We start from the raw sequence: 20,648 nt of genomic DNA on the forward strand, positions 1-20,648 counted from the left end.
AGTTCTCCAGAGAAGGGGGTAAATGTGAGCTGTTAGCAGCTCACCCCCCTGGCAGCTGCAGGATGGCGACCCCATCTTACCAAAGGGGACCTGGCCAGGGCACCAATACGGGGTTGCCAGATTCTGCACACAGGATATACAGGATGCTCTTTTCACTGCACATAGACATTTCAAAAAACGAGCCTACCTTTGCTTTGAAATGCCTTAAAAAATGGAAACAGGTTAATAGGTAGAGGAATGGGTAGAAACGTAGTGAAACAAGTATAAGATTAATGATAGAACCTAAGTGGGGGGTACACGGGTGTTCACATGAGTGTATGTTTGAAATTTGTTTTTTTATTTTATTTTTTAACGTTTATTTATTTTTGAGACAGAGAGAGACAGAGCATGAATGGGGGAGGGTCAGAGAGAGAGGGAGACACAGAATCTGAAACAGGCTCCAGGCCCTGAGCAGTCAGCACAGAGCCCAACGTGGGGCTCAAACTCACATACCGCGAGATCGTGACCTGAGCCGAAGTCAGACGCTTAACCGACTGAGCCACCCAGGCACCCCTGAAATTTTTTATAATAAAATGTTGAGAAGAAATTAAAGCCGGATCACATAATATGTACTTGTAGGCAACCTGCTTCTTGTTTTTGCTTTGAAATATACTACAAACAGGGGCGCCTGCCTGGCTCAGCCAGTAGAGCTTGCGACTCTTGATCTCGGGGTTGTGAGTTTGAGCCCAAGTTAAGCATAGAGCTTAGTTAAGAGCAAAATAAACATATGTTTAACACATCTTTCAGTCATTTATTTATTTAAAAGATTTTTTAATGTTCTTGAGAGAGAGAGAGAGAGACAGAGCATGAGTGGGGGAGGGGCAGAGACAGAGGGAGACACGGAATCCAAAGCAGGCTCCAGGCTCTGAGCTGTCAGCACAGAGCCCGATGTGGGGCTCGAACCCACAAACCTGAGATCATGACCTGAGCCGAAGTCGGATGCTTAGCCGATTGAGCCACCCAGGCGCCCCTCTTTCTGTCATTTATAAACACATATCATCATTTAGGAATTAAAAACATTTTTTTAATTAAATTTGCATGCCTGAGGTTCCTGCCTGGCTCAGTCGGTGGAGTGTGTGACTCCTGGTCTCGGGGTTGTGAACTTGAGCCCCACGTTCAGTGTAGAGATTACTTAAATAAATAAATCTTTAAAAAAAATAATAAACTTGTGTTCCCTTCCTCTTCCATCTCTGATCACATTCTCCCCTCCCCCATAGCAGACACCCACTCTTGTGTTTTTGATCCTGCTTCTCCAAACTTTATGTGCAGATAGGAGAGTCTTAAGCCATTTAGGGGACTCAATATTGAGTCAGAAATACATGCACATGGCAAGAATTCAGATGGCACTAGGGCTCACAGTGAAAAAATAGTTTCAACAACTCACAACCCCTGCTCTCCCGATTCCCTTTCCCAAGGTACCCCAGTGCCCACTTCTCTGTATCCTTCCAGAGAGGCTTATGCCACAGACAGGCTTAAATACATCTTTTATAAAAAGTACCACGCACGCTGTTTTGCGCTTTGCTTTTTTGCCAAACAACATAATTCAGAGATGATTCTGAACCAGTGGATACATAACTGCCGTATTATTTTAACAGCTGTGTAATTTTCCGTTGTGCGATGTATCTTAATTCTCTGAGCCCGCACCCCGCTCTGTGGACATTTTTAGGCTGTGGCTCAGGGAAGGATGTGAAGCTGTCCTGGGAGAAAATGCAGTTGGTTGGCAGGGTGCAGCCCCCTAGAGTCAATCCCAGGCCTCGGGCCCTTCCTTCTAGAATCTCAGGGGGTAATTTAGGGAGCTCTGGGCTTCTGGGAGCCTTGCCCCCATTCTTGGTAAATGAGGTAGGAAGAGATGAGTTTCTCAGCATGCTCACACTCAGGGACCACTGTCCCCCACGTCCCCCAGCTCTCTTGTCTCAGACCTGGATACACAGTGGGGTTAGCCACTCAGGGCCGCATTGGTTGAACACCGGCTGGGTGCCTCATGGAATTCTCACAAGCCTGCAGGTCCAGAAGTTTCATTCTCATTGTCCAGGCAAGAAAAGAGAGGCTCAGAAAGGTGTAACAACTTGCCTGAAGTCACACAGCTAGGAAGTGGCAGAGATTTGAGCCACGGGCTGATTCGACGATGTCACTTCGCCCTGCAAGAAGCTAAGCATTGGGGGAAGAAAGGGGTCAAACTCTCACCAAAGCGGGGAGGGGTCTTTCACCTTTAAACCCAGGCCTCTTCTGACGATGCCCGAAGTCAGTGAGCCATCCTTTACTTAGTTTGTCAAAGCACCTGTTACCTAGCTTGTGCTCAGTGACTGAGAAATTGGCATGTTGACTGTTGGGGGGCGGGGGAGGGGAGGTGAGAGGGCAGGAGGGGGCAGGAAGCAGTGCTTCCGGGTTAACTGGCTGCCTGGGCCCCTCCCACAGTCCGGCTCCACGACAGCATCTCTGAGGAGGGACACCATTACCTGATCTTCGACCTGTGAGTTTGGGCCCACCCCGGGCTGTACAAGGGGTGGGGGGGGGCAGCTGGAGCCGGGGTGACCTGGCTGGGTCCCTCCGCCCGATTCCCAAATGCTCCCAGGCTGGGCTGAATTCCCTCTTCTGAGACCGAAGTTTCCCAAATGTGGTAGGCCCGCCACCCAAGCAGTGCAGGTGGGGTTCCCTGAAAAGGCGACACATACCCGTTCCTCTCCTTGGCACAGCTTTCATTTTGCTTCTGTTTGTGGCCAGTGATGCTGGCTTTGCATGTCTGGTGGCGATAGAAAGTTTCCTTTTGGAGTCATTGTGAAGTTCTTAAAGCCAGTCAATGGAAGGAAAAACAATAATGAAATGATAGGTTCTTGGGTTGGCAGAGAAACTTCAGTGAAGGCACTGGTCCCGTCTGTAAAAAAAAAAACAGTTAATAGTGGGGGAGGTTCTGCATGTGTGGGTGTGTGGGAAATCTCTGTGCCTCAGTTTCGCGGTGTGCCTAAAGTTACTCTAAAAACATCAAGTTTACTAAACAAACAAACAAACAACAATAACAGCAACAAAACCCAGTCCTTGGGCTTCCAGGAGCCTGATGACCCTGAGTGATACGTTCTGAGTGTCCCATCCCCTGTCCTAAGTGCAGCCTGGACCCAGTGGGAGAGAAGGGCAGGTGGCGGAGGGGAGGGGAGTTGGTGGACAGGTGGGCTAGAAGCCAGGAAGAGGGTTCCAACAGGAGACACCTCTGGGGTTCCTCCCTTTGGGCTGAGGTTCTGAGGTCCCTGGGTCCCGTCCTTAGCTTCCTGGAGACTCTTTTGGAAGAGGCAACACCTGGGGCCTTTGTGGGAGGGTGACTTTGTGCCTGTCTCCCCAGGGTTACTGGTGGGGAGCTGTTTGAGGACATCGTGGCCCGGGAGTATTACAGTGAGGCTGATGCCAGGTGAGTGCCAGGTGCAGCCTGGCGATGGTGCCTGGGGCCAAGGGGGCCTCCCTCCCTGCCTTTCCAGCTTTCCGGGAGAGGCCTGCGTTCACACCGTGACCCCTTCCTCTCTCTCCCCAGTCACTGTATCCAGCAGATCCTGGAGGCCGTGCTGCACTGCCACCAGATGGGTGTGGTGCACCGGGACCTGAAGGTGAGCGACCCATCTGGGGGTGCAGCTCACCCAGGGAGGGGCAGAGAGAGACAGGGAGAGAGAGAGAGAATCCCAAACAGCCTCTGTGCAGAACCCGATGCGGGGCTCAAACTCATGAACCATGAGATCATGACCTGAGCTGAAATCAAGAGTTGGACACTTAACTGACTGAGACACCCAGGAGCCCCCAGAATCCCCTGAGTTGGGCTGGGTGGGGAATATAGACGCCACTGTTCAGATCAGGAAATTGGGCTCAGGGAGGAGTATCTAGGCTCAGGATCCAGTGTCCTGACTCCTCGCCCCATGTGCCTTGGGCCAGACCGGGTAAGATGTAGTTAGACTGACAGTGCTGGCTACGAAGGGGTCCAAGGCCCAGCTAGGCCACTCTCTAGCCTCAAGGCCTCAGCTTCCTTACAGTGGGGTTGCCATAGCAACCTCTGCACAGGGTTGCTGAGGATGTCAAAGGAGACAGCACAGTGTCTGGTGCGCGGACACATTGTCATTCTTGCTTCTGGGTCTCTGGCAGGTGGGGGGAGAAGAAAAACAGGTCTCGGGGTCCTCAGAGTCCTTCCTCTTCCCACCTGAATGGGAAGATGGACAGACCTAAGCAGACGTGCAGTCTAGGGTTGGCACGAGCCACATAGCCTTGCCTGGTCGGCACAGACTCCTAGCTCTCCTCTGCTGAGCCTCACGGCATCAAGGCTGGTTACCTCGGTTGGTATCCCCAGTTTGCAGAGCAGGAAACTGAAGCTTAGAGTGTCTAAGGGACCTGCCCAAGAATACGCAGTTCAGCTGTGTCTGAGCTAGGACTGGAGCCCTGGCCTTCTGACCCCAGATCCTGTGCCCGCAGTGGCCTGGGCCAAAAAGCCCCTCAATGCAGTTCCTGCTTCTACAGTAGTTCCTTCTAGGTGCCTTTGAACCTCTGCGTTTTGGCCTTCGGTGACTATGAACTTGCTTCTTATGGGGTATCCCCTTGAACCACTGGGAAATGCTCCTTCAATCTTTCCTGCTGTGGGAGTTTTGTCTGTGAACCCCAATTCTACCCTTTGGGGCCACACAGATCAAGCCTCCAGCTTGGAGCAGCCCAGAGACCCTTGGGCAGCTTTGTTGTACCTCCTAAGTCTTCCGCAGGCTGTTCTCCTCCATTCCCAGGCAGGACAGGATTTCCAGGCCCTCTTCATCCTGGGCGCCCTCTCTGGCCGCCCTCCCTGGGCGTCCTCCAGTGGGACCCAGGTCCCTCTTTGGGATGCAGTGCTCTGACCTGAGCCCCTGCCCACCTCTATCACGAGCAGTCCATGGTTTCTCAGCTGAGCTCCCGTGAGCTCCTAGTCTATCAGTCTACACCCACAGGTGAGTGTGCACTCCCAGAGGGTCCTGCCAGACTGCAGGGCAGTTCTCCCAGAGGGCCTGTTCCCATTATAGCTACAGCCCCTGCACAGGAGGAGAAAGGAGGAGAGGCAGCGCAAATTTAGGCCACTCTGCATAGATTAATTAGTGGCATATTCATCAAATCAGGGCAGGACAGCTACCAAGGCCCAGGACACTTTGGGAACGCAGTCGCCAGAGGATAAAAGAGGCCTTAACGAGGGACAGATGGAGCTATATTTGTCTGGGTCCCGCCTAACTTTGGTCAGCGGAAGGTCAGAGGTGGGACCCCTCGGAAGTTCCAGTGGGGAAGGGGGTCAGAGGAAACCAGCTGTCTCCGGGGACTCGGAGCCCACGCCCCCAGCCCACCCCAAGCAGAAACTGGGAGCGCTGATGCTCATCAACCACACGCCGTAGGCCACTGCCAAGGGCTCTACACGGATTAATCCGCACACCGCTCCATGAGCTGGGCTTGATCCATTTTTCTGAGAGGAAACTAAAGCTCAGGATTGACATGGCTTGCCCAAGTTCCATGGCATAGAAATGGTGGAGCTGGGTCAGAAGCGAGGGCTATCTAACTGCAGGGTTCACTTCCACTTCCCTCTGTCCTGTGTAGGCGCATCTCCTCCTCTCCAGACCCAGCAGAAGACAGCAGCCTTGGGGCCCCAGAGGCCAGGCCGCATATATGAGGCCCTCTCTCAGCCTAGAGTGGTTAAAATACAGCTCCAGAGCCTGACTTTGCCTCGATTCTGGCTCTATAACTTATCAGCTGTGTGATCTTGGCCAAGTCACTTAACTTCTCCGAGCCTTGGTTTCCTCACCTTCATACGTATGCCAAATACTTATTAAGTGTCTGCTCTGTGCTGTCCCCTGTCTTAGGTGCGGGTGATGTAGTGGTGCACAGACGGATAAGGAACTTACTTTCTATAGAGGTGACAGATAATGGACAAGCACAACAACAGATGGGGAAACATTACAAATTGTGATGATATCTCTGAAGGTAGTAACAAGTTGCTAAGACAGAGGCTACCTGGGGGCTCCTCCTTTGGATAGTCATGGAGGGATCCTTTGACAGGGTGACATGAAGGTGAGAGCAGATGAAGAGAAGAGGTCAGCTCTGTGGAGCTCAGAGAAGGAGCAAATCAGACAGGGGGAGCGGGAAGTGCAGAGGCCCTGAGGTGGGAACAAGCATGACTGTTTCGGGGAATGTAGGAAGGCTACTGTGGAAAACGGGGAGAATGATGCTGACCCCAAAGGTTGTTGAGGCAATAAGATGATGTATGCAAAACACTTAGCCTAGTGACTGGCACCTAGGAGGGGCGCAATAAATATCGCTCCTTCTTCTCTATTATAGTGGTGGCTATTGCCCCAACTCCCTGCCCTCACTGCAGCCCCAGCCCCAAACCCTGAGGTGAGGTGAAGGAGGGGATGCGGGGTGGGGAAAAGGTCTTTCTGGTGCAGTAGATGGCGGTGTTGCCCTAGGGTCGTCCCCTCTCTGGGGGCTGAAGCTCAGGGTCCCGTGGCCGGGACTGGAGGGGCGGGTGCAGGGCACCTCTGGATTGTCCAGCTGCTCCTCCGTACGCCCAGGCCCCCGGAGGTGAGGTTCTGAATCTGCTCATCACTGTCTTCTGGCTCTTTCTTCCCCCACTTCACTCTTCTCTCTGGTCCTGGGAAGCCGGAGAATCTGCTGTTGGCTTCCAAGCTCAAGGGCGCCGCGGTGAAGCTGGCGGACTTTGGCCTGGCCATAGAGGTGGAAGGGGAGCAGCAGGCATGGTTCGGTGAGTGGGAGCAGGGGGTGCCGGGGGCACTGGGGGCCGGCCTTGTGTTGACACGTTGGCGTCTAGGAGAGTCCTGCCCAAGCAGGGGCAAGTGGGAGATGGCTCTTGCACTAGCCAGGGCTCTAGGAGCAGCGGTCGCAGCCCAGTCAGCCCCTGGTCACTGGGTGTTGCCCATCCTATATCCACGGGACTCAGGCACAGGGACACAGTTATCATGAAAAGAGTACGTGGCTTCTTCACACACACGTGCACCATCCCTACGGGCTAGGGCGTTTCCATGGGTTCCCCTAACAGCCTGGGTACCGGGGCTAATTATCCTGATTTTACAAATGGGAAACAGAGGCTAAGAAACTTGGAAGAGTTCACGGGAGATCAAAAGGGGAAGAGCCAGGATCTAAGCTCAGACAAGCCCGAGCACTCTGAGATTCTGGCATAATTAAGTCCTTTCCGCTATCTGGGGAAACTTTTTAGTGGGCACCTTTGATCATCGGTTAAGAGCCAGAGCTCTGGGTTCAAGTTCTGACTCTGCCACTTAGGAGGTGTGTGATTTGGGACGAGTCACGTCACCTTGCTTGAGCCTTTGTTTCCTCACCTGTGAAATGGGGGTGATAACAGCACGTTCCTCAGGGCTGTGTGAGGAGTGAGACCAGACGTGTAAGTGCTCAGCTCCGTGCTTAGAACACACACTTAAGAGATAGTCACTGTTTTTTGGATTATCTGTTAAAGTACTTTGGATGCCCGTTTGTTGCCAGCGAGATCCTCTCAACAATGCCGGGAGGTGGTGAAGGGAGGTGTCCCTAATCCCTCATTTGACAGATGAGGAAACCGAGGCCTCGAAGAAAAAGAGACTTAAGGCAAAACCAGAGCTGGGGAGAGTCCTCCTCCTCTCCCAGGACCAGCTCCGACAAGGGTGGGGAGTGGGCAAGGGTTCTGCTCGGCTACAGCTGACACGGCAAGGACATTTTGTCCAGCGTGCCACCAGCGCTTGATAGTGGCTGCAGGATGGCTGTTAGAAGTGAGGGATGCTGAGTCAGGACCCCACGGGAAGGACTCTGGGATTGATTGATGACTTCTGCCATAGGCTCTGGAGTGGGGGTAGTGACAGGTGCACTGTGGACTTGTCCAGCCGGGTCTAGAGGCTTTGCTGCCTGGCCGGGCCAGAGCTTCCTGCCCTCGACACACTCTTGGGGGGCAGGGAGTGTTTTCCTCATCTCCAGGGCAACCTCATCCCTCTTCCAGCAGGATCTTGCTCTGGCTTGCTAACGTGCCAACCTCTGTGTGTGTGTCTGCCTGTCTGGGTGTCTGGGGAGCAGGGTTCGCAGGGACGCCTGGATACCTCTCCCCGGAAGTGCTGCGGAAGGACCCGTATGGGAAGCCTGTGGACCTGTGGGCCTGTGGTGAGTCTACCCCGAAGCCACCTCATCCCCCCTGTCACCTGCCCCTCTGCTGCCCTCTCCTTTCCCATCCTTCCCCTCTTCATGGCTCCTCCCCACAGTGGGGTGAGGCTTCTCCTGGTCCTCTTCCCAGGGGTCATTCTGTACATCCTGCTGGTTGGGTATCCGCCATTCTGGGATGAGGACCAGCACCGCCTGTACCAGCAAATCAAAGCCGGCGCCTATGATGTGAGTGTCCCTCCTCTCTCCAGCCTCCCTGTCAACCCCTGTGCCTCCCTCCTGCCCTCCCAACCCACTTAGGCCCCCTGCCACTCTCTAATTGTGGGGCGGGTAGAGCCTGAGGGCTGATGCGTGAGGCCTCGCCTCACGGTTGAGCCTCTGTGTGACGGGATTTAGCCCGGGGCCCCAGAGGGCAGAAACAGCACCCAAGTGGGATGAGAGGTGGAGGGTAGGTCCAGAAGCCGGACTCTCAACTCCCCCCAACCCTGCTCCCGCCAATAGTAATGCACACATAAATAATAATAATAGCTAGCACTGATAGAGGACTCTTCTAGATGCTTTATATATATATTACTGCTAATCTGCAAACCAACCTATGACATAGGTGTGAGTATTAGTCCCATTTTACAGATAAGATAGCTGAGGCGCAGCGAGGTTAGATAACTGCCCACCCTGCATAGCCGAAAGTGGTGGAGCTGGGATTTGAACCCAGGCAGTTTGGCTCTAGTGTCTGTGTTCCTAAGGACCAAGCTATACTGATTTTCTTTTTTAAAAAATTTTTTTTTAACCTTTATTTATTTTTGAGACAGAGAGAGACAGAGCATGAACGGGGGAGGTCAGAGAGAGAGGGAGACACAGAATCTGAAACAGGCTCCAGACTCTGAGCCATCAGCACAGAGCCCGACGCGGGGCTTGAACTCACGAACCGTGAGATCATGACCTGAGCCGAAGTCGGACGCTTAACCGACTGAGCCACCCAGGCGCCCCTATACTGATTTTCAATAAGGCTGCTTCTATCAAGCTATGCGCTGTGTGTTTCACGTCATATTTAATCCTCACAACATCTCTAGAGGCAGTTTGAGAGTCACATGACTTGTCCAGAGTCACACAGCCTAAGAGGCAGAGCCAGGACTTAAACTCAGCCTTCTGACTCTGGAGTCTGGCCTATAGCCGCTGGCCTACTGCTCCCCAGACAAGGTACAGCCTTAGAACAACAGAGGAAGTCCTCCTTTCCCTCTGGCCTCTGTTCTGATCTGTCCCCGGCGGCAAAGCACCCTGTCCCTCCTCTGGTTCCAGGGGGGTCCCTGCGTTGAGGGTCCCCACTCCTCCTGGTTGTGGATGCCCGAGTGGATGGGCAGTAGGACCCCTGCCTGCTCCCCTGCCAGTCAGGGGCTGGGGGATCGCAGGGGTGGCCTGGGCTAGGCTGGGCAAACCTGGCCCCTCTGCCCCTTCCAGTTCCCGTCACCAGAATGGGACACTGTCACCCCGGAAGCCAAGGATCTGATCAATAAGATGCTGACCATCAACCCATCCAAACGCATCACGGCCGCCGAGGCCCTCAAGCACCCTTGGATCTCGGTGAGCCTTCCTCAGCAGGGCCCGTCCCAGGAGCCCCTCCTGACTTCAGGGTCCGGACCCCCATGGCTCTGCTCCTGGCCCCTCAGGCCCAACATGGGGTCAAGGGAGCTTGCTCACGAGACGCTGCCCGGCTGTGGTTCTCAGGGAGAAGTGAGAACGGGAGGCGTTGACGTCATGACTGGCGATGCTGCTGGCATTGAATGTCGGGTGCCGGGGGTGCCAAGCACCTGCAGTGTGGACAGCATTCCCTAGAACAGAGATTTGTCCCCCCGCCCCTCCCCCCCAAATCCCGACCACATCTCCATGAGACACCCTGCCGAGGGGCCCTCGGGCGGGCCTGGCTTCCACTCACAGACCTTTCCCCTCTTCCTCCAGCATCGGTCCACTGTGGCCTCCTGCATGCACAGACAGGAGACCGTGGACTGCCTGAAGAAGTTCAACGCCAGGAGAAAACTGAAGGTAACGGGTCCCGGCCCTCCCGAGCCCTGCCCCCGACATGGAGTAGCTTGGTCGGGTCTCCACAGAGGCCGAGAGACCCCCTCACAAGTTCTTTCCTTCACTGAGTCAACAAGCATTTACTGAACATCTACTGTCTGGGCTGGGGAGGGGGCGGTGGAAAGGACAGACAAGGAAGCAGGACATTAAGGGGCAGTGGTGAGTGCTATGCCTGGGCACACCCTGGGGCTGGAGGAGTACACAGCAGGGCCACAGGCGAGGTCTGGGAGGACCACGGAAGCATCCCAGGAAGACTTGCTAGGCAAGTGGCATTTAAGCAGACGCCCCAAATGACAAGCAGGTGTTAGCGGTGTGGAGTCAGTGTGGGCAGATGTTCCAGACGGAGAGAAAAGCTCGTGCAGAAGTCCGGAAGCGTGGTTCCAGAGTGGCTGGTGAGGGGTCCTAGGGGGTGAGATGGGATGGGGCAGGAGGCCAGGGGCATGAGAGATCCGGCTGCCAAACACAGGAGATGACAAGCCAAGAGACGTGGTCAGGGGTCACGGCCCAGAGGAAGCCACAGTGGGACCCAGGTGGGCCCGGAGCTGCCAGCCTCTCAAGCAGGTCATGTGTGCCCCCGGGGCTGTGATAGCTACTGGCCTAAGACCTTGCCAGGGACCCCACGAGCAGGTAGGAAGAATGACTGAGGAATCTCCAGCCCGCTGGAACAGAGAAGGCATCAGAACGCTGAGTGACAGGTGCTGAGGCCTCAACTCATTCAGAACCTCCTCACCAACTGCTCCCAGGCCTGATGTGGTAGCTCAGGAAGGGGACACGGGCCAAGGGGGTGGTGGGCAGCATGAGGCCTGGAGAACTAAGTCCCACTGCCCCCCACCCCCCCAACCCCCACTGGGAGCTGTCGCAGAGGAAATTGCAAAATGTCAGAACCATTGTTCATGTCTTAAAATCATGAACTGTCAGACTCAGAGAGTGTCCAGATCAGACTGTCAGAACCAACAGCGTGGTGCCTTAGCCCCCTCATCGAGACAAAAGAGTTTCTTTGTTAACCGTCCACGGCTCTGAGCCCAGGAGCCCCGAGTGGACAAACTAATGATGAACTGAGGGCTCGAATGTACCGGGTGGAGAGTAAAGGGGGCCCGGGAGGACAGGTCTATTGTCCTTGTCCAGGCAGGACATTTCCTTGGCCTTTAGGAGCCCCCACTGACAGGTGTCCCTGAGCCCTTTTACCAGGCCAGTGGGACCTATTAATATCTGCTGCTAGGGTGGCCCTGTTCCAGGAGCTGTGCCAGCTAAGGCCTAGCTCTCCCCGACTTCCCCAGGGAGGCAGGGACGGTCTCTGGGCTGTGGGGTGAAAACAGATGGAGGGGCAGGGCAGAAGGCTTTGGCTTTGTGTCTGAATGCAGCACCTGCCTCCCCTCCCCCCGCCCCTCCCGTTTCTCTGTCCCTCCTCTCCCCCCTCACCTCTGACCTCCTGTGCCCCATGCCCCCTCCTTCTCTGTTGCAGGGAGCCATCCTTACCACCATGCTGGCTACCAGGAACTTCTCTGGTAGGTGGTGGGACCTCAGAGCCCCAAATATGTCCCGCACAGGTCTGTTGGAAGCACTGCCCTGTTGGATATCTGGGTGGCCTTGAGCCAGGGGCCTGGGGAGAGTGAGGGCTACAGAGGACCAAAGACTGGGGGCTTAGGTCACTTGCACCCACAAGTGGCAAGAGGTGAAAGGTCAGCAGGCCAAAGGCCCATCAGGAAAGGCTAACGCCCCAAACTCACAGCAGTGCTGGGTTCTCAGGCTGGGCCAGCCCCAGGGGGAGTCCTCCCAAACACCGGGGTACACGTCCAGGCAGGACTGAAGTAGGCCCAGGAAGTAGCAATATTCCTGTTCCCCGCTGTTACTGAGCCCTGTGCTAAGCAGTCCCCATGCTTTCACTCAGATGGCCTTTGTGACAAGGCAGTGGGGGCCATTGCTAGGCAGAGAGAGGCAGAGCCTGCTTCTGGTGCAGCTTTGAGCAACCCCGGAGCAAGCCCTTAACCATGACGGGTCACCAGGGAGCCGGGGTAATGGTCTTTGGCCTTGGCCGTAGCCGGCTGGTTAAGGCAGGGAGTACCCAACGACCTGTGGCATGTGGCCCCAAAGAGAAAAGGAAGGGATTTGCATCAGGGCTTAGCAAGAAGCTCCCCTTGGCGCATGGGAGAGAACCCAGGTCAATGCCTGCCAGAGGCTTCTCTCTGGGGAGCCCGGACAGCTGACGGGGCAGCTGAGCAGATATAGCAAAGCTCACCCGAGGGGCCCTCTGGTTGGGGCTGGGCCAGTTGGAGAGGGCTGCTGTGGACACGTGGCCGGCTTCACAGCAAGGGGTCGGCTCTGGGAAGCTATGGCTCTGGCTTCCCAGAAAGTCTATCTGCCCATTGAATCAGCCAGAAGAATGAGACCCACGGGTGGGAAAACTCTGGAATTTCACATTTGGGCTTGCCCCACCGCATTTAACTGCCTTCCCACTCTCTCCTCAGACAAGGATCCTGCAGCTCCTTAAATTGAAAGATGAGCCACCCAGACAGTCAGAGTCTTTTTTTAACGTCTGAAGGGCCCCTAGAAACTCTAGTCCAGATGGTGCCCGTGGGTCAGTTCCCATCTCTTGATGGGCTTGTGGGACCAGTGGTGTTTTAAAACAGTGGTGTTTTTGAAAAGAGTTCCCAGCACTTAAAAAGTAGGCGATTTCATAGAAAAACTCAGATTTCTGTCTTCTCTTGAAGATCAGAACATGTGACCTCATGGGACCCACAGTCCTGCGGTTGTGGGCTGGAGCTGAGAGCGCCCCCTTGAAGCTGGAGGGGCAACTACTCCCCCTGTTCTTCTGTACACCCCAGTCCAGCCCAGGAAGCTCATTCCTCCCAGCTTTGGGATCCAGAGGCACCCACCCCTGCATTTACTTTCTAAGAGGGAGACTTGCCTGGAAGGGGTCACAGGTAGAGATGTGAGAAGGACTGGGAAGCTGGGCTAGCATGAACCTGTCATTCTGAGCCTCTGGGGCATCCATGTCCCATGCCGCCCCTTTTCCCAGGCTCCCCATTTCCCAGCGTCCGGGAGAAGGACTTACAGTGGCTACCATTTACCGACCATCTACTGCATCGAGGTCAAGTGCTGTGCTAAGCACTCTATAGTTATCCTGTCTCATGTAACTTAAGGCATTTGTTTGAAGCCTGAAGCGGCCAGATGCCGGGCTGGGCAGGGCTGGGCGTTCCTGCCGATTCCTGGCTGCTGCCCTCTCCAGGGGCTCTGTCCAGGAGGCAGGGAAGGAGGAAAGAGGAACAACAAGAGGAGGGGCCTCCCTGAGAACCGCTGCTCTGCTTTTCCCAGCACCAGGGACACGGCCAGCCCGAGCATGGGGCTCTGGAATTTAGGGGTAGGGAGGCCTCTGTAGGGGTGGGTGCTCTGGCAGGGATGGGCCCCAGAGCGGGGCATCTGCTTCTCATCACCGGCAAAACGACGCTCGCAGCTGTCCGGAGTGAGTAGGCAGGGCTGACACATGACCTCTGCAGTAGCATGGGGCTAAAATTAGAGTGGGCCAGGGTGGGGAGGGAGCGTCCAGCCCCGGGCCAGGCAGCCAGGCCTCTGGGTTGGCCACCAGCAGCACGGGTGGTGACTGGGATCCAGAGGGAATCCCTGGGCTGAAACAGCAACCCCACGGGCCTGGGACACATTGATCACCTCTTACAACCCATGGGGCCAGAGGGTCACACTCAAGATTGCTGAGAGTGGGGGAGCCCAGGCCCACCTAGGGGGCCACCGGCAGTCCAGGCCCCAAGGAGGAAGGAGGAGAAGAAGGAGGAGGTGTCCCCCGGATCACTGAGCCGGCTCTGTGCCCTCCGCCTGCCCGCGGATGCTGCTGTTCCTTACCCTATGGGCCTTGGTGCCCTGCCTGGTGTTGGTAACCCTCTACTTTTTCTCCTCCGCAGGAGGGAAGAGCGGAGGAAACAAGAAGAATGATGGTGTGAAGGTAAGCCCCCGGGAGCCCGGCAGGGCCAGCGTCAGGCAGCGTTTCCACCAACAGGGCCTGCCTTTCAGGGCTGGGACGAGACCCAGGCCTTGCTGAAGGTGTTGTGGGCAGATGTGGTCACTCGTGCGGCCGGGCTGTCCCCAGGATTGGTGGGGGAGGGGGGGGCTGGGGGGAGGGGAAGGGGGAGGGTTGAAAGTAGGTGGGAGAGGCAGGTGGCCAGGGGAGTTGGGGCGGGCGCAAGGAAAGGGGCAGGTCTGAAGATACCTGTGGTTCTCTGGGACGGGAAGACTGGAAAGTGAGAGGGTACAAAGAAGAGACAGAGCTGATCATGAGGGGTGACCTCCTCCTCCCCGAGTGTGGGCTGGCTGGAATGGGCCCCTGACCCAGTGTGCACCCCAGTCCCACCCACGAAGTCCATGGAGGTTGGATAGCCAATCATCTGACAGAGGTACCCACCCTGTCAAGGCCTGCCGGCTCAGGGCCAAGAATCTCCTCCTCCCCATGACCCAGGCCTGCCCTCTGTCCCCACCCCCGATGCCCTGCCCGAGCTACTTCCGCCCACACCCTGCTGACCCCTCCTTCCCTCCTCTCTCTTCTCCCTCTGCTTTCTGGGGCCTGGCCCCCCTCCCTCTCCGGCCCCCTCCTCCCCTGCCACTGGCTTGCCTTGTGGGCTCTCCTCTCTTGAGACCCTGCCTTTTTCTGGGCTCAGAGCCCTGCCTGGCCAGGACCCCAGGGCTGGGCTGTGCCCAGGATGCTGGAAGGTGTGGGATGCTGTCCAAACACAGCCATCCAGGTGGGCTGGTGGCTTCATGGCTTCATTGTAGTGGCATTTATGGTCTCAGGCCACTGGCTTTCGTTTGGTTTATGGGTTGCATGGGAGGAGATCTGGGATGGCTGGCTGAGGCCAGGATCTGGGCCTCCTCTCTGCCCTTAGTCCTCTGGGGGCTAAGTTTTCCTCATAAGTGCAATGTGCAATGGGTTGTGTGTGGGGGGGGGGCATGTGGACTCCATCATTTCTAAGATATAAGCTTTAAAACAGAAGAGTAAAAAAAAAAAAAAGCCAACAAAACCCTATCTAATCATTTTTCCTTCTCATCTTGGGTACGTGAGGAATACATAATTAGTTGGTTATCAGCCAAAGTCAGTAGTTTTCAAACTGAACTTCTTGGAGCCTGAAGGTTCTGGGGAGGCATCTCTAGCAGCAGGGAGCACGGGATAGAAAGGGGGAGGCTGAGCAGAGAAGATTCTCGGCTTCTCACACCCACTTCAGCCAAATAGCTCCATGTAACAGACATCACAGTGGTTAAGGGAGCCAGGGAGGACTTAGCAGCTAGAGACCTCAGCTGGTTATTTCAATCCCTTGAGCCTGTGTTTCCTCATCTGGGCAATGGGAGTAAAAGGGATTCCCACCTCCCGGGGCTGTTTGTGAGGATGAAGCAAACCAGCGTATCCTGAGGATTCAGCAGGGGCACTGGCGTGCGATCCTTGCTCATGAGATGCTAGTCAGTATTATCTTTTCTGTTTTCTAGATCGGACTTGCAAGTAAGATTTCCCTTGAAAACAAAGTTTGATCAAGGAAGTCTTTGGAAACACAGCTCTAAAGCCAACCCAATTTATAAAGTTAACACACACCTATCCCAAATCCTAGGATGGAATCCAGAATTGAGTTCTGGCTGCCTGGCTGTTTTGGGTCATGCATGAGTCAAACGCTCTCCCCCCTCCAAATGGAAAGGGTAATGGGGGGAGGTACAATATGAGGGTGGCCCAGTTTGGAGCAGCCGGGGTCCTCTTGGCCCTAGTGGGTAGACACTGGGGGTGCTGGGGTCCCCGGGAAAAAAATCATACTTGAAGGACATAGGGCAGAGGTCACAGGTGCGGGTGGGCTGTGGCTGAAGTCAGCGGAGGAGGAGGGGCGGAGGGAGGGTTGCCCCTTCTGCTTGGCTCTTGGGTGTGGCCCTGGCAAAGGCTGACACAGAGCCGTTGGATGTGAGGTCAGGTCCTCCCTCATAGTGGGTCTTGGGATGAAGCTCCCTTCTGGCTCCTCTCCAGCCCAGGCCAGGAGGCAGAGGCTATCTGGGGGCAAGGACATCACGTAGCATGGCGGAACTCTGGCTAGTCACCGCAAGGCGTGCCGGTGGGCCCAGCTGCAGAAAGAGCCACTCCTTCTTGCAGCAGCAGGACAGACCCTGAGCGGCTTCTCAGGTGGCTTTGGTGTGGACGAAGAGAAACCCAAAGGCCAGGAATAGCCAGAGTTAACCAGGGGCCTGCCCGGGAGTTGGGGAGCCTAGCCTGCAATGTGTTGCTCTGGGGGGTCCAGTCATGTGTTTCACTATGAGTGATGCTGGACCTCCAGTCAAGGAACCGTTGGTTTGATGGGCCCCACCGTGCCCTCCTTTGGCGATCTGGGTCATCAGTCCTGCCATCCGTGCAAGGGGAGAATGGTAGGTGTTTCCTGCGGCCAGTGAGAGGCTCTACACCAGAGTGGGCTCTGGGAGGGGGGGGGGGGTCACACCGTGTGCTGCTTGGAACAACACACATTCCGCCCAAGTGGGGACGTACATATTCTTCTTACCACTTGGTCCCTAAAGAAACCACTGACTTCATCGGAGGCTTTGCTGAAGCCCCAGTGATTGCTTCCAACGCTGGACGGGAAAAGGGCTGGTTGGGGAACAGAGATAACACCGTACTGTACTTGATGGGCTTTGCAAGGCTAATTTTGACCCTACTTTATGTCTGCCGTCTTTGCTAACCCTAGAGCCACGCTTTTGCACGTGGTTCTGGGAGATGTGACTCTGCTTTTGGTGAAAGCCCCTGGTCAGTGCGGGGTTATTATTAGCATCATGATCATTTGTGATCCGGGGAAATCGAGCCTTTCTGTTGGCCAGAAGTGATGCCCTCCACCCCCGCCTCCCAGCCACCTCTAAGCCTCTGCTTCTATGAGGAGCGGCCGACTGCTCCCACCCCTCAGCCCCACTCACTGCCCCCTGTTGGTGTCCCATCCGTGCCATCGTGATTCCTCTCCCCCATGTCCCATCCTGTCACTGTATGTCCGAATCTGATGCAGTCTCTGCTCTGTGTTCCCTCCTCGTGTCCCGCCTGGAACCCCGGGCCCTGCGTTCCTCAGGTTTCTGCTAGAAGAGGGGATGAGGGGCTGGCCGCGGGCTGCTGGCTGTGGGAGTCTATCGAGCTGCGGCAGATGCAGGGACTGTGAGACTTTACACTGGGCAGTGCCCAGTGAGTCACTTCTGCCACATCTTTGGGGGCCCTGGACGGAGAGCACAGGCTCTTGGGCTCCTCCTGGCCCTCAGAGGATCCTGGATCTTGAAGTCAGAGAGTGCAGACTTAGACCTAAGGATCCTCAGAGAATAGCCAGTGCCTCTGCCGCCCCCCACCGCCCCCACAAAGGCCTACCCTGAGGGCATCTCAAGTCTGTCCCTGCTCACAGTACAGCGAGGGGGACAGCTTCCAGGCCTCTTAGACGTAAACGCGTCCAGGAAGGACGGGCCTTTGCAGCGCCATCAGGCTGTGGGGCCTGGAGACCTGGACAGAGGAGAAAGCCTGCATTTCAGGGGTTTCAGCCTCTCCTCTGCTACCAGCTGGCTGAGAGACCTCGGGCAGGTCACTGCCCGTCTCTGGACCCCAGCTTCCCATCTGTCCAATTTTAGCGTCAGTCTTGACCTACAGCCCCTCCTGAATGTGAGTCTTTGCATCACCTAGCTTAGGAGTGAGCGAAGGAGAAGACAATCCGCACGTGTCCTCTAACTTTCTCTCCTTCCCATGGTTCCCCAGCCAATAATAGGAATGAAGCTACAAATCCCCCAAAAACTGGAGTAGGAGGGAGGGCAGGACCTAAAGACTCAAATTCTGGGCTCAGCCATGCGTCTGGCTGTGCCTCAGTTTCTCTGTCACCGTAAAGGAGCTGAACAGGCCAATCGCTGGGAAGCAGGATTTCAAAGGCTACTTAAAGGACTGGTTTCCACACCGGGACCTGCTTTGAAGTCACCTGGTGATACTGTTTAAAATGGAGATGCCCAGGCCCCGCCCCACACCCAGTTATCAAACTCCTTGAGGAGGCCTGGTGATGTTTATTCTCGACAAGTTTCCCAAGTGACTATGACGCTCAACCCACCCGGGAGTGGGGTTCTTTCAGTAGAGACACACGTGGGGAGTCTAGGAGGAGACACGGGGCCTCATCTCCAGACCTGAGCGCCCTCTCGTCCGGCAAGAGCTTTGGCTTCCGGAGGCCTTAGGCAACTGGCATCCAAGCCCTAGGATTGGTTTCCCCCGTCAGAGCTTGGTGTAGGGGGAGCCCTGGTCCAGGCGAGGCCCGGCCTGGAGCTTGCGATTGGATGGCGAGCCCCAGGCAGTTGTGCACGAGGCCCCGAGAGCTTCAGGCTGAGAGAGGATTGGCCATACTAGGGCAGCTCTTGCTGGTGGCCCTGACTTCATGCCCCAATGCCACGCTGGCGAGGGACCACAGAGGGTGACCCTGAGGCCCATCATCCTTCCAAACCTCCCCTGTCTTTTGTTTCTCTGCTCCCTGCCGTTTCTTCTGCTTCCCTGCCGTTTTCACGCTGTGTCTTTTCCTGTCCCATCTCTTCTCCTTGTTTTTCCAGAAAAGAAAGTCCAGTTCCAGCGTTCAGTTAATGGTGAGTGTCTGCCGTCTCCCAAACGCCGGTAAATGCTGGGCCTCAAACCCTCGCTCCCGCCTCCCTCCTGCAGGGCTGCACTGGGAACCCGGGGCGGGGAGAGGGTGCTCAGGGCGTGCTTGGTACGTGTGTGCCTCGTGCGACAACATGTGTGTTGTGTGTGCGTGTCATTGGCGTGTTTCTGTTGACACCTCCAACTCCATGGCCCAGACCAGCAGCCTGGCGGCAGACCTGAGAGCCCCCTCAGGTATGAAGGTTGATTTGAACCCCATCCCACGTCCAGCCCTTGGCTTCTCGCTTCTCCCCGCCCTCCGCTCTGGAACTCGTCTCAGGGCTTGGTTTGTGCCAGTTGCGGCGAGGGGGGGCTCGGTTTGGCCAAAGGAGTGGGCGCCAGAGAGGCCCTTCTTGAGCTTTTCGACGCTACCCAGGGCCTGCCGGTGGCAGAGGAGCCACCAGCCCCTGCCTCTGTCGAGGGGATCCAGTGGTGGCATGGTGGCCCACATCCCTCTTTTTCTGACTCCATCGCTGTCTCCCTCAGTTGTGTGGTTTTTCTCCCCCGGAGGCCCAGCCTCTCTCACACTGGGCCTCCCTGCCTCTCTCTCTTCCTCTCCTGCCAGTGTGTGTATTCCTTCCCCATTCTGTGGCCACCATATGCCTTTTCTGCTCTTCCACACCCCCTCTTGGCTCCCTCAAGCTGACAGGGCCAGGGAGCCCTCCCAACCCTTCCAGAAAGGCCAGGGTTCTCCTTGCGACCATCCCTTCATCCACGCCCCCTGCCACCAGCCACCCGCTCAGCTGGGCCCTCCCCCTCCTTAGGCCTGGAGGTCTGGCAGGGTTTTCAGTGCAGCATCTGGATGGCAGAGCCGGCGAGGCTTACGGAAACCGGGCCACAGCATCAGGCAGCCGGGGCGGCCCTGAAACTGGCCGTGCGTCTTCCCACTTGCCAGGCAGGCCTCACCGTGTCCCGTGTTCTCTTTGGCAGGAATCTTCAGAGAGTACCAATACCACCATTGAGGATGAAGACACCAAAGGTAGGGGGGCCTTGCCTCCAGTGTCTGGGTGCCCTGGGCCTCCCAGCAGGCCCCCTTTACTGACAGCCCGGGCTTGGAAGGGCCCCAGTACCAACGTGCGTCCTGTTCCTCCACAGAGAACGTGGCTGTGGCCGCTCATAGACTGGGCACGCTGCGGGGCACTGTTTCCCCATATGAGGTGCTTGGTCCACTGGTGGCGTGCAGATAGGCTTTTCCTGTTGTAGGGGTCATGTATGTAGTTTGGTACATTTTAGGGAAAGGATTAACATAGCCAAGTCATAGATGTATCACACTGGTAGACGTTTTCTTTTGAATTTTTAAAAAATGAGTTGATTTGGGGGCGGCTGAGTGGCTCAGTTGGTTGAGCGTCTGACTCTTGATTTTGGTTCAGATCACAATCCCAGGGTCATGGGATGGGGCCCCATGTAGGGCTCCATGTTGAGCATGGCGCTTGCTTAAGATTCTCTTTCTCTCTCTCTGTCTGCCCCTCTTCCCTGATCTCTCTCTCTCTCTGTCTCAAAAAAAAAAAAAGTTGATTTTAGGAGCACCTGGTCAGCTCAGTCAGTGGAGCATATGACTCTTGACTCTTGAACTTGGAGTCCTGAGCACATAAAATAACTCCTAAAACGTCACTCTTAAATGCTACTGAAAGGAGCAGAAAACTGATATTCACTGTGCAAAATCTGGAAAAAAATAAAGTCTATATTGCTCATAAAAAAAAAAAAAGAGGGGCGCCTGGGTGGCGCAGTCGGTTAAGCATCCGACTTCAGCCAGGTC

The 20,648-nt window shown here is 55.7% G+C and overlaps 1 protein-coding gene across 2 annotated transcripts in view; it reads left to right on the forward strand.

Annotated features, from left to right (window-relative positions):
* Window positions 1-20,648, forward strand: part of CAMK2A (calcium/calmodulin dependent protein kinase II alpha) — a 60,367-nt gene that overhangs the window by 25,446 nt on the left and 14,273 nt on the right. The window contains exons 4-15 of one of the 2 annotated variants that reach the window (XM_049648020.1): window positions 2,455-2,509; window positions 3,371-3,436; window positions 3,557-3,629; window positions 6,670-6,772; window positions 8,086-8,169; window positions 8,300-8,394; window positions 9,622-9,744; window positions 10,120-10,203; window positions 11,702-11,744; window positions 14,151-14,191; window positions 18,808-18,840; window positions 19,823-19,871. In XM_049648020.1, coding sequence (XP_049503977.1) covers window positions 2,455-2,509; window positions 3,371-3,436; window positions 3,557-3,629; window positions 6,670-6,772; window positions 8,086-8,169; window positions 8,300-8,394; window positions 9,622-9,744; window positions 10,120-10,203; window positions 11,702-11,744; window positions 14,151-14,191; window positions 18,808-18,840; window positions 19,823-19,871 — 849 coding nt within the window. The remainder of the gene's footprint in view (window positions 1-2,454; window positions 2,510-3,370; window positions 3,437-3,556; window positions 3,630-6,669; window positions 6,773-8,085; window positions 8,170-8,299; window positions 8,395-9,621; window positions 9,745-10,119; window positions 10,204-11,701; window positions 11,745-14,150; window positions 14,192-18,807; window positions 18,841-19,822; window positions 19,872-20,648) is intronic. The other variant, XM_049648019.1, reaches the window with a different exon arrangement.

The sequence above is a fragment of the Panthera uncia genome (assembly GCF_023721935.1).
Source record: "Panthera uncia isolate 11264 chromosome A1 unlocalized genomic scaffold, Puncia_PCG_1.0 HiC_scaffold_17, whole genome shotgun sequence".
Taxonomy (NCBI): Eukaryota; Metazoa; Chordata; class Mammalia; order Carnivora; family Felidae; genus Panthera; species Panthera uncia.